Source organism: Scylla paramamosain, unplaced genomic scaffold (genome assembly GCF_035594125.1).
Source record: "Scylla paramamosain isolate STU-SP2022 unplaced genomic scaffold, ASM3559412v1 Contig6, whole genome shotgun sequence".
Lineage (NCBI taxonomy): Eukaryota > Metazoa > Arthropoda > Malacostraca > Decapoda > Portunidae > Scylla > Scylla paramamosain.
The window spans coordinates 1,707,277-1,721,162 of record NW_026973671.1 but is presented as its reverse complement, the minus strand read 5'-3'; the positions used below and the strand labels follow the sequence as shown (position 1 = coordinate 1,721,162).

The following is a 13,886-nucleotide window of genomic DNA, read 5'->3' as shown; positions in this document are numbered from 1 at the left end:
TGAAAAGTAAGAGAAAATAATAAAAAAATAATGAAGAAAAGTAAAAAAAAGAAAATAATACAAAATAATAATAAAAAAGAAAAAAAAATGAAAATAGTAAAAAAAGAAAATAATAAGAAAATAATAATGAAAAAAAGTAAAAAATAATAATGACAAAAAATGAAAATAATAGCAAAAAAGTAAAATAAACCAAAAAAATAATGACAAAACATCAATAAAAAAATGACAAAAGTGGAAATCCAGAAAATAATTAGAACAAAAAAATAAATGACAAAAATGAAAAAAAAGATAAATAATGACAAAAAAGTAAAAAAATAAAATAAAATATTGACAAGAAAGGCAACTAAACAAAATAGCGACAAAAAGTGAAAAATAGCGACAAAAATAGAAAAAACCCGCAAGATAATGAAAAAAAGTAAAAAAGTGAAAATAATTACAAAAACTAAAAACCCAGAACAGAATGACTAAAAAATAAAAAGGCAGAAAATGACAAAAAAAGTAAAAAAGCATAAAATATTGATAAAGTAAAAAATATGACAAAAATTAAAAAAAAAATGACAAAAGGGACAAAAAGTGACAAAAGTGATAAGAGTGAAAATGGAAGAAAATAATGACAAAAAATGTAAAAAATATTCCACAAAATAATGAGAAAGTGAAGACAAAATAATAACAAACATGAGAAAAGTAAAAAAAAAAATAATTACAATAAAATAAGAAAGATAAGCAGAAGAGTAAGAAAAAAAACATAAAAGAATTACAAAAGATTAAAATAATGAAAATAAAATGGTAAAAAAAAGCAAATTGTAAGTATAAGAAAAAAAATAATAAAAAAGTAAAGAGCCAGAAAATTGTGAAAAAAAAGAAAAAAAGGAAAAAGGAATTACAAAAAAGAGAAAATATAAGAAAAATAGTAACAAAAAACATAAAACAACTACAAAACATTAAAATAATCAATATCAATAAAAAGTTAAAAAAATGAAAATTTCTATAACAAATAATTAAAAATCTAGAAAATAGTGACAAAGAAAAGTATAAAAGCTAGAAAATAATGACAAAAAGAAATAAAGCCAAAAAATGGTAAAAAAGTCAGAAAAAATATTAAAAGAAAATAGTAATAAATAAAAAATCTTAGTGAATGAAGAAGCATAAAGAAAAAGTAAAAAAAAAAAAGCCAGGAAATGACAAAAAAAATGAGAAAAAGCAAAAAGCAGAAAATAATAAAAATTAAAATGGCAAAAAAAATCAAAATAAAATAAAATAACGAAATATAAATAACAAAATAAAGTCAAAACCCAGAAAATAATTATAACGGATAATAAATGATGACAAAAAGGTAGAAAAAAAACACAACGTAATGAAAAAAAAACATTGTGCGTAAAATCCTGAAAATGACAAAAAAAAAGTAAAAAATCTTAAAAAAAAAATGCAAAACTGCATCTTTTAACGAAGAGACAACTGAGAGATACTCCACTCAAAAACTAAATTGAAATGAAATCAGAAAATCAGAAAAAAATGAAAAAATTTTGAAAGATAAAAAAAAAATCTTCATAGATTTCATAAGTTACAAATAGTAACTTATGAAATCTATGAATTGAACACATTGAGGATCAAGTGTGTGAGTGCAACCCACAAAAATAATGATGACAAAAGAAATGTGAAAAAAAGGCAACTTTAGCCACTTATAAACAAGTTGCCTTGTGTATATACATGTGCTGCTACTAAAAAAAAAAAAAAAAAAACTAACATTTATACAATCTATACCATTAGTAATTTTTTATATGATTGTAATGTAGTGGAAGACAAATATGCTGCCATTTTTCTTATTAATAAAGTAAACCAACTAAAAACCATCACTTTCAATATCCTAAGCTTCTGGTTAGAGTGAACTGACTATGTAATTGACTTGAATGGACACGGCAATCAGAGAGAGAGAGAGAGAGAGAGAGAGAGAGAGAGAGAGAGAGAGGGGATGGAGGATGGAGGTGGTCTCGTCTTAATGCCACGACGACGACAACAACAACAATAACACCAACAACGAAACCAAACCGCTATTACAAGGGACGCGTCTTATTGCATCTGAACACAAACATTTTGACTCGAAAAACAACACGCGGTTAGTTGCCTTTTTTCTTCGTATTCCGGAGATCATAACTACGCGGGTGAGCACACACACACACACACACACACACACACACACACTGGTCTAAATAAAGCCATTGTTGTGTGTGTGTGTGTGTGTGTGTGTGTGTGTGTGTGGTACGTTCCTCCGCCAGTGGTTGCCTCCATGCACAGCCAACGCAGTTCATTACGTTCTTGCCGCTCCATTTGTCCTGACCAGAAGTAATGATAGTGTTTATTGTGAATATGTTCATTGGCCCACGTGCAGCAAGGCTTCTGTGGTCTAGTGGATCTTCTTTCTCATGATACTCTCTCTCTCTCTCTCTCTCTCTCTCTCTCTCTCTCTCTCTCTCTCTCTCTCTCTCTCTCTCTCTCTCTCTCTCTCTCTCTCTCTCTCTCTCTCTCTCTCTCTCTCTCTCTCTCTCTCTCGTTCTCGTCGCGTGCCTGGCCACTGACTCTCTCCCCCCTGCAGGAGGGACGGCCAGAGCACAATAAGATAGGATGGCTCACCGTTTCCTCTTCCACGAACGCAACATGCAAGGTTTTCGTACATGTAATCCTACCGGGTGCTAAATGTTAAAGTAATGGCCGAAAATTACACCAGCCGGATTGAGAACATACGGAAGAATCACGCGAGACTTAACTTTAAAAAAAATGAGGAATTTATCCGTTAAACGTAAATTGATCGAAAATTTATGTCTATGATTTACAATGGCCGCGCTGGAAGTTGGCTCACCAGCTATACAGTTCTGCAGGTAAACGCGCAGAACTCGCTTCTTGAAGGAATAACTGGGCTGATTACGAATGTATTGTCTCATTTTTTTTCTCTAATACATTACGTAGGTTTCTTAAGGTCCCTGTAATGGTGTTAAATTTAAAAAAAGGGGGTCATTCAACTCAAGAAACAAGAAAGAAAAGATATAATACACACATTTGGCCTGAAAAGAATGGCTATGTTAGGCATTGTTATATTTAATTTTATATTGATCAAAGTGCGCGGAACGTTTGGGGTGAGGGTAACGATAGGGGCCATGCTTAGCTGGGTGTGGCAGCCCAAACTCAGGACATCTGGATTCCTTAAGTGACCTGACTTAATGTTGGCTAAACATCAGGGTACGCAGAGTCAGATGTTTGTTTGTTTCCAGTTATCAATAAATTAGTAACAATAAATCGACTAATAATGAATAAGTAATAAAAAAAAAAATAAGTAAGAACCAAGTGCTGAGGCGAAACACACACACACACACACACACACACACACACACACACACACACACACACACACATCGTCCGTCATATATTGCCATGCGTGGACTGAATTTGATATGAGTAATGCCATTATAGAATGATTCACTGGGCTAAAGGGCGCCCGTCAGCGACAAACAGGGCAATGATACTGTGTTTTGAGGCACATTTGCATCAAAAACACCGTGAATTTGCTTCCTTTATTGTTTTAATGTTTGTGTGCGTGATGCGTGAGGCAAAGGTCGTATCAATTTAGTAGCAATCGGTCCAACTTAACACCATCCAGATCTACCTTCTCTTCATTGACACACTCCACAACTCCATACTTAACACTTCAACACTTGTTTATCCTTACTTCTTTCTGCTTCCATTCCATCTAACACATCCATCCATCTATCTATCCTTGTCATATCTCACTTTATTTACTCCGTCCCTACACTCACCCCTTCATAAACAACCCCATACCAAAAGAACCTTACTCTTCGCATCCCTTTCCTCAACGACTTTTCATTTCCAGCCTGTCTCCCTCCTGTCCTGTCCAGCTCCGCCTCACGCAGTCCATGCCCCCGCCTCCCTTCGCGACCCGTCTTGTGTCACATCATGCGGCTGTTGCTTGCAAAGGGCGGGCTCGAGCTCCAAAGTTTATTAGCCTTAGCCCTCGACATGTCACTTAGCACACACACACACACACACACACACACACACACACACACACACACACACACACACACAGTTCATTCTGCCACTCTGTTTTTCCGTGGCAGCAAAGAATCCAGTATTTGTGAATTCGTATTTACTGTTGAAATTTATCGTTTGTTAAACAATTACGAGCATAAATCAAACTGCGTAATGCGATTAAATCCTTGCGTTAATTGTCTCCGAATGAACAACAACAACGACGACGACAACAACAACGATAATAACAACGACAGGAAATAAAAAAAAACGAATGAAAGTTATTGCTACTTGAATTATGTGAAGTGAAATTGAAACAAATAACAGGAACGACTGTAGGTGAAAATAGGAGGGTAAGAGAGAGAGAGAGAGAGAGAGAGAGAGAGAGAGAGAGAGAGAGAGAGAGAGAGAGAGAGAGAGAGACCTATCAACTTCTTTCTCACCAGTCCATATGATAAAAAGAACGAAGTTGACTAAAATAACTCGTGTGACAAAAGTAATATAAAAACAGGAAAAAAAAAAATAATAATGTGGTGCACTTCCCGGCAGAAAATATCCATATCCAGGAAAGTGACTTACGCAGGCAGAGACCCCCGCAAAAATACTTCATTAGGGAGGAATTTGTGTTTGCCTAACCTTGATGAGCCGTGGGCGTGCCTCCAGAAACTGCATTTCCGCGCAAATATTTTCGCACGCATCCCACGTAAGCGAGTAATTTGGTGGGTGGAAGGTCTGCCGGGCCTCTCCTTCCCCTCCTCGTTGTCCTTCTCTCCCTCCTCCTCCTCCTACTTCAGTGACTTTTCGTACCCCTCTCATCTTATTCCCTTTGTCCCTTCCCTTACTTTTCAGACTCTCTCAAATCCCTACTCATTGCATCCTCGTCCCCGCGTTCCCCTTTCCCTGGCTTATTATACTTTCCTCTCTTTCTACCCAAGTATTTTTTTTTTGTACCCTCTTGCATCTCCCTTCGTCCTTTTCCCTGGCTATTTATGACCTCCACTAGTCCTACCCATTGCATCTTCCTCCTTTTGTCCCCTTTGTCCTCTTATATCTTCCAGGGAATGTTTTGCAGACCCTAGTATCTTCTCTCCTTTTCGTCCTTTTCCCCTAATATCAAACTTCCCTTTTCTTACCTAAGTAATGTTCCATACCCTCTATTTCTTCGTTCCTTTACCTGCTTACCTTAATTTGTCATTACCTCTCTTTTTTTCCACCACAGTAACTTTCCACACTCTCTTAGATGTTTGTTATTTTCTTCCCCTTCCCCTAACTTGTCATGCCCTGCCCTCTCCTTACCTTCATTCTCTCTCTGTCTTCCTCGCTCCGTGTTCCTTTTCTTGCCGTCCCTCCTGTCTCTACCTCAAGCTGCTGCATGTAGCTGTCTTTATCTCTGTGGTCATTTTTCGCCTTAATATTTAGCGGCGTTTCTTACTTGATTACGGCACAGGCACAGCAAATCATTATCCAAGGAAACCCTGACTTGCCTCAGGAAAGACGAATGGCCTCTCTCTCCACTGGCTTTTTGTTAAGGTCTGAAGACAGATGACCTGTTCATCGGGTACTCACTTCACCCGCGCCGAAGAGAGGAAAGTCAGAGCTACAAAAGAAACAAATGTGACCAAAGGAAAAGAAATAAGATAAAGAAATGTAAGAGAGGAATGATCTTGCGAAATTTGTCTGTTAAAAAAAGTAAAATTCTTTGTATCAGAGTAGTGATAATATAAAATGAGTGTATCATCTTAAAGTTCGCTTTGTAATGTGATATACTGTGATATTGTTTTTCTTTTATTAACTTTGTAAACACTGGAAGGAACAAGAAAGGCAAGTAAAGTAAGTACAGGAGTAGAAAAATGGCAAAAGTCCTGAAGTTTTTTTTTCTCGTAGCCCAAACAATCGGTGTGTTACGACAGGTACTTTTCTTTCCCCTGACACGGGCAGAGTACAAGTTGTTCACACACGCGAGACAAATATTTTGTTGGCGCAGGAATTCCTCCTCAGTTGTGCTACACGTGTACTCTTGGTGCAAGCATACCTGACGAAGGAATGAATAAAAGTAAATTTTCTCCGATGACGATGAAAAATAGGAGAATATAAAGCATTTCACTTCCGCCATAAAGATAGAACCAACATTTTACGAAGTCTTCACCTCAGCGTCAGGCGTGGTACTAAAGATCAGACTCCCGCCAAACACGCCTAATGGAAGTGAATCGATTACCTTTACTCCAGAACTTCGATGATAACACTCCCTTGGAAACCAGAATGGAGAGTTTACTTTTGGCGAGGCATTTTAAAACCACTTTCCGTACCTGGCAGTAGCTTGAGTGGCTCGAAATAGCGTGGCGGCCGTGTGTTGACCGATAGACTGCCTTGGTCTGAAACCCTCTCAGGCTGGCTTGTGTGGACACTTGCCAACTGACTGAAGCAGCTGTCCATCCTCACTTGCAGGGTTGATCGGTCAATCAACGCCGTATAAGTGAGAGGTAATAGAGGTGTAACCCTGGCGATGCAGTGGCAATAGTTCCGTGGTATTGGGTGAATAACTGACCACATCCTCGGGAGACAAGCCGGTGCTGTGTGCATGTTGAAGGATATTGACGGGCCTTCACACTCCCCTTGTACCGAAGAAATAGTTGAGAGAGAGAGAGAGAGAGAGAGAGAGAGAGAGAGAGAGAGAGAGAGAGAGAGAGAGAGAGAGAGAGAGAGAGAGAGAGAGAGAGAGAGTCATATAGGGAATGGAAGTGAAAATAGACGTAAATCTCACTGACATCCCTCCTTGCCATGGTCTCTCTTCATGCTCCCCCTCACGACCATCAGGTGTGTCTTTAACGAAACTGAGCTGAAGAGAGGAGTGCAGGGACGAGTTATCCTGCCAAACACTTTCCGTGGTTCCAAACACTACTTGCAAGAACACCAGGAACCAGTTAACCTTACGAATATGCATGATAGCAAAGCGTGATGTAAAAAATAAAAAGAGAGAAAAAGTAACAATATTTGAGTCATTACACATGTTACTATTAAAAAAAAAAAGAAAAAAAACACTCACAAAAAATATATATAAGTAATCTAGATGTGTAGGTGAAGACGTGGAAATATTGTCAAGCTGAAGAAAGGTAGACTATTAGAGAAGAGAAAAAGTATACAAGTAGAGAAGTAGATAAGGCATGGCTGACTCATCTTTTTAATTTGATATTTTAGTATAAAGGATAAAAAAAAAAAAAAAGCGGAATAGAACGTGTATGTGTGTGTGTGTGTGTGTGTGTGTGTGTGTGTGTGTGTGTGTGTGTGTATAAGCCACCAGATTCACGGGCCGTGTGATGTTGGTGCATATTTTATTGAGTCCCACGCCACAAGTGGAGGCGCGGTGTCCATCCTGTTACATGCCTGACTGCTGGGTGAGTGAAGACTTGACATATGGCGGGACGATAATACAACAAAACACGATAAACAACACGATAAAATTAAACGCGGCTGCAAGATTTATATAGTTTACGCTCATAGTCTGCCTCTTTTTATTACGGTGGACATTATTCTGTGACTCTGCTCTCTGATGTACAGGACAAGTTATCCACAACAAACCCTTCACTAAAAAGTAATACAGGACCAGAAAGAAAAAAAAGACATGCAGTGAACTTTTTATTTAGACGAACATGTTTTGATAACTCATATGACTCACCACGTTTTGACTGCAGTTTAATTTTAGAAGGTTGACATTTCCCACCCCCTTTACAAAAAAAAAAAAAAAACACGTCATGAGTGGAATAGATAGTGGGAGGTTGGTTTGAGTAAGGTAATGGCAATTTAGGGATGGTGAAAGAAATTAAAGGATAATAGATAACTAAAGAGTTTTTTTTTTTTTTTTTATTCATTATGATTTATTTAGTCTTCGTGCTTTTGTATTCAATAAAGTTTAATCTAGTTTGTGTTAGTGACACTAGCGTAGAGCAAAATAAACGATAAAAGAGCTTTCTCATAATGAAGAAGGACGAGAATAAGAAAATTGATAACAAAACAAAAAAAAAAAAAAAAAAAACCTGTATTGCTTGAGTACCTTAGAATAACATCAACAATCAATACAGTTTCGGTGACTTAATGAACCCATCCTTCTGCAAAAGAGCCATGGAAGTTACTTATGATGACAACAGCTTACCACCATTCAGTCATTGCTACTCTACAACAAACACACACACCTACACACATCCACCTTTTACACATACGACCTCTTGTATAAACCTGAATTCCACACACACCTGCCACATCACCTCAGTCTCCTACACACCTGGTCTGGAATGCCTCCACTTTGTAATTCAGTAGTCCACGTGTTGTGAGTGGGTCGTCTTACCTGGCTGCCACAATCCACACCTTGATTACTGAGTACTGTACACCTGCCCGACTGATTTTCTTTGTTTTTGCTTGGTTCGTATATGTTTGCTGTTCTCTCTCCCCAATTTTTCTCTTTCTCTCTTGTAAGTTATTTATTTGTTTCCATTATTTATTTTTTTTTTTTTTTCAAGTTAGTGCGAGTACATACAGAAGCAAAAGCACACAAGTATAGTCCTGCTTTCTCTCTCTCTCTCAGAGCGGCGGCGTTTAGGCGGCGGAGTGACTTACTGGTCACCTCACAACCACCTCTCTCTCGTGACAGCGTGCCCTTTTGGTGACGTCCGACCCCGACCGTGGCCCAGTCGTGACTGACTTTATTCAACAAAAACATGAACATGTACACAAGAAATACTGAACATAAAAAAATGATTTACATAAAGATATGGACAAAGAGAGTGAATGTGTGTGTGTATGTCTGTGTGAAGAAAGGAGTAATATGATGTATAGAAAAGACGTGTAACGTATGTGTCGAAAAGCGTGCACAGAATGTGTATGTATAAAAAAATGAGGAAGAGATGAAAGACGAAAAATCTGTGCAGGAGAAAGAGAACGGGAGGCTGAAAACATATAAGAGAAAACGGAGTGCTTGGAGCGGTGATTTGTGTTTACATTACTGGTTCTGAGAAGCGCGTAAGTTTTAGTGTACCCTGAATATGAGAGAAAATGGGATATTTCTATGGCTGACTAGATTATTTGCTACAGGTTCAGTGGAGACATCGTGGCACACCTCCCTGAGCATGCTGGCGGTCAGATCTCTCACCTCATCGTGCCTGATACATACGAATCCCCCCTTTTTTTTTTTTGCACGTCATGGTGTGGTTGACGTCATTGGGGGAGCCACACACACAAGTACTACTACTACTACTACTACTACTACTACTACTACTACTACTACTACTACCACTACTACTACTACTTCTACTACTTCTATTGCTGCTATTACTTCTATTCTACTGCTACTACTACTACTATTACTATTACTCATTTATTTCTGTCTATTTATTTATCTACTACTACTATTACAACAACAACTTCTACTACTATAGCTACTACTACTACTACTACTACTACTACTACTACCACCACTACTACTACTTCTACTACTTCTATTGCTGCTATTACTTCTATTCTACTGCTACTACTACTACTACTACTACTACTACTTATTTATTTCTGTCTATTTATTTATCTACTACTACTATTACAACAACAACTTCTACTACTATAGCTACTACTACTACTACTACTACTACTACTACTACTACTACTACTACTACTACTACTACTACTCCTACTACTTCTATTGCTGCTATTACTTCTATTCTACTGCTACTACTACTACTACTACTACTACTACTACTACTACTCAAAGGAGACCATGTAGCCAGTTGTCATTCATTATATACTGACACAACATGCTCTCCTTAACAGGTGATCTTGCAACCTCAGGGAAAACAACATGCAGCAAGTGAGTTGGAATGGCTAGAACCAGAGGATGGGGGTGTGCGTCCAGGGAGTTGAGGAGTGCCACTGCTTCAACTGATGTGTGGGACCCTGAGGCAGAGGGTCCACCAGGTGTGTGTGTGTGTGTGTGTGTGTGTGTGTGTGTGTGTGTGTGAGAATGTTTCCCTACTTGTGGTGAATGGTAAGGAAAAAGAGTGTGTGGTGGTGTGTGGTGTGGCCTTGCTTGTGGCAGATGCATTGGGGAGTGTGTGGTGGTGTGTGGTGTGGCCTTGCTTGTGGCAGATGCATTGGGGAGTGTGTGGTGGTGTGTGGTGTGGCCTTGCTTGTGGCAGATGCATTGGGGAGTGTGTGGTGGTGTGTGGTGTGGCCTTGCTTGTGGCAGATGCATTGGGGAGTGTGTGGTGGTGTGTGGTGTGGCCTTGCTTGTGGCAGATGCATTGGGGAGTGTGTGGTGGTGTGTGGTGCATGACCCTCACTTCTGGTTGATGCCCTGCAGAGGAAATATAATCAGCATAGTATTTATTGCTGTGTGTGTGTGTGTGTGTGTGTGTGTGTGTGTGTGTGTGTGTGTGTGCGTGTGTGCTTGCGTGAGTGCGTGTGCGTGCTTGGGCGTGAAAGTGTGTGTGCATGGGCGTGACAGTGCATGTGCGTGCGTGGGCGTGAGAGTGTATGTGCGTGCGTGGGCGTGAAAGTGCGTGGGTGTGAGACTGCGTGTGTGTGAGAGTGCGTGAGTGCGTGTGCGTGCGTGGGCGTGAGAGTGCGTGGGCGTGCGTGTGCGTGAGGGTGCGTGTGCGTGTGCGTGAGAGTGCGTGGGCGTAGGTGGGCGTGAGAGTGCGAGGGCGTGCGTGGGCGTGAGAGTGCGTGTGTGTGAGAGTGCGTGGGCGTATTGTTGAATTAGTAGCGGGTACATAAGAACATTTGAAGCCTCAGTAATAATAAGAATATTTTCAAACAACTCACTGATGGAAGATTGGGTGGGTGTGTCTGTAGGGAGTGTGTGGTGGGTGGGTGGGTGGATCTGGTGTAGTGGGTGGTGGATGGGTGGGCTGGTGGAGGTGGATGGGTGGGTGGATGTGTTTGGGTGGTGTGGCTGGATTGGTGGGCTATTGGGGGTGGCTGGGTGGGTGGGTGTCAGTTTGTGGGCAGGTGGAGGAAAAGAACATTATTGTTTGTATCATTTTAATTTGTACCAACAAATTCAATACATACATACATAAATAAATAAATAAATAAATAAATAAATAAATAAATAAGTAGTTAGATAAATAAACAAATAAATAATCAAATGTATTCCAATAACTACTTTTCATTAACTTGCAGAAATAATAATAATAATAATAATAATAATAATAATGATAATAATAATAATAATAATAATAATAATAATAATAATAATAAACTCCCGTAATCGTAATAGTAATTTCCTCTATAATTCGTACAATTACAAAGACAATTACACCACAAAGCTGGCGAGGCGAGTTATTTAATTACACTTACGACAGATTACACAACAAGTAATATCCAAGTCAGTCTTTTTGTCAGTCTTCAACAGCTTTCGTCACTGCAACCTTCCAAGCTGCTTAAAAATAATGTATATAATTCACAACACTTGTAATCTCTTCAACACCCACACCTGCTCTGTTTTAAAGGGCTCTACTTGAGGTTACGAGTGTTTTTAAGGGTGTGTTTAAGGCTCCACTGGCACACACACAACATTTCTACTGTATTTGCAGAGGAACCAATAAAAATACAATATTTCCTACAGTATACGTACATAAAGGTGTGTGTGTGTGTATGTGTGTGTGTGTGTGTTGAGAGAGACGTCATTTTTTTATTTTTTTTTTTTCGTTATATATATATGTTGTCATAGATTAAGATTGTGTAATTTACGTAATATCAACGCCAATAAATAATTATAGCCGATTCATATAACAGTAAATGTTAACACTATCGTAAAAATATTACAAGTTATTAATAGTTAGATCAATTCAGTTTTTCTTTAGTTGGCGTTAAAATATCACGTTTTCTCTAATACTTCAGTTTCCTAGATGGCCGCCGCTCACTCCTTGGAAATTATGGGGTCAAAAGTCTTGTAAATATACATGTTAATAGCGACCATATTGTCCTTATCTATAGTGTTTTTGTTTTTTTCCTCTTTTCTTGAACTTCTTGCACTAAAAACTGATAATTAATAGTACAAAACACCACGAAATAATAGATAAAATAGAAGAGATGCTTGCATTATCCTAAAAACTGTTTAAAATAGTATTGGAAGATTAATTTAATTATTATTTTAAAGTCTGAGTAAAATTTTTTTGTTTTCTCTAATGCAAGACAGCCGCCATTCTCTTTTATTTCCTTTAATTAAAAACAGTAGGGTCGAAAATTCTGCAAATTCCATAAGTCATTATGCTATTATTATTATTTTGTTGAAATTATTTTTGTTTCCCACAGATGTTCCACTTACATTACTTATGTATCTGTGTGTATGTATGTATGTATGTGTGTATGTGTGCGTATGTATGTATGTATGTATGCGTGCGTATGTACGTGTATGTACATGTATGTGTATATGTATGTATGTATGCTTAAATGTATATGTAAATATACGTATGTGTGTATGTGTGTGTATATGTATACTTGTGTGTGTGTGTGTGTGAGTGTGTGTGTGCGTGTGTGTGTGTGTGATTATGTATGTTTTTGAAAAGGATGATTGACATGAAAGCGTGAGTGCTCTCTGTGTGACAATGGCTCAACTCAAACAAGTCTGCACGAGCTGCGGTTCAACACAATTTGATACAAAATGAAAATGTTACAGTAATTCTTGTATTAATATTATAAACCAATAAACATTACTTACACACAAACACACACACACACACACACACACACACACACACACACACACACACACACACACACACACACACACACACATAAAAAAAAGAAAGAAAACAAATATATATATATATATATATATATATATATATATATATATATATATATATATATATATATATATATATATATATATATATATATATATATATATATATATAATTGAAATTGTTCATTTAAAACCCTAAGGAGTAAAAAAAAATCGAGTGACTATTTTGTGGAAAGGAAAAAAAAAATAATGTCAGAAAAGGAAGATTAAAGTATATTGGAAAGAAATAGACTAGAATACGTTATTCCTAAGAAAAATAATGTACTTAACGATTTTTCTATTTATTTTCATTGGTGTAATAGAAAATTCCTTAATATTTCCCACCTACTCCAATTATTCTTACCAAAACTGTGTAAGGCAAAATCGTGACTATTTATTAGGTAGACCATGTAATGAGTGAAGAAATACGCCACGCCGTCAGTAAAAGCACAGGCCACCGTGACGACCTCGCACCAGTCAAGATAAGAAGACTGGGAAGTGGGAAGGCCATGACGCAACACCCTGCTGCCCTTCCACTGCGTTATGCAACAATTCACAACACTAAAACAACGTACGTTCCCCTCATCACCATCTACAGGAAACACAAGGCATAGAAAGGAATACATTTTGCAATTTAGAAGAAAATATGTCTCGGAGTGGTTAGTGATTAAAAGATGTGTCAAATAGCAGTGAAAGGGTTACAGACAGAGACAGAGGTGGAAGGCGAGAAAGTCTGACCACTCCTTCTCCTCCTTAAAAGAACATGAGAACTTAAGAAAATAAGGAAAGTTGTAAGAAGCCATCAGGTCTGCACGTGGCAGTCCCTGTACAAAACACACCTACCTATTTCCACCTATCGTCCCCATCCAGTCTAACCCTTCAGACTGCCGCTTTATTGCTGACAGGCCAGTTCCAGAGTCACCCTTTTTCCTCTTGCTAGTTAACCAACAAAAGTGCGTTAGCCGTCATCAGGTTCCACAATCAACTTTGCACACTGCTTGTCGTTTGGGGGAATACCGAAAATTTGAACTGGTAAGGCAAAAGGGTCAATTCCACAGTCTTTTCGTAAGCTATCAAC

The 13,886-nt window shown here is 38.1% G+C and overlaps 1 protein-coding gene across 5 annotated transcripts in view; it reads left to right on the top strand.

Moving 5' to 3' along the window:
• LOC135096728 (uncharacterized) overlaps positions 1-10,804 on the top strand; it is a 171,018-nt gene extending 160,214 nt beyond the window's left edge. For all 5 annotated transcript variants that reach the window (XR_010264968.1, XR_010264971.1, XM_063998463.1 and 2 more), the window contains one exon: positions 9,850-10,804. Coding sequence is in view for 2 of the 5 variants with exons in the window: in XM_063998463.1 (XP_063854533.1) it covers positions 9,850-9,939 (90 nt within the window). In the remaining 3 variants the exon portion in view is untranslated. The remainder of the gene's footprint in view (positions 1-9,849) is intronic.
• The last annotated feature ends 3,082 nt before the right edge of the window (positions 10,805-13,886 follow it).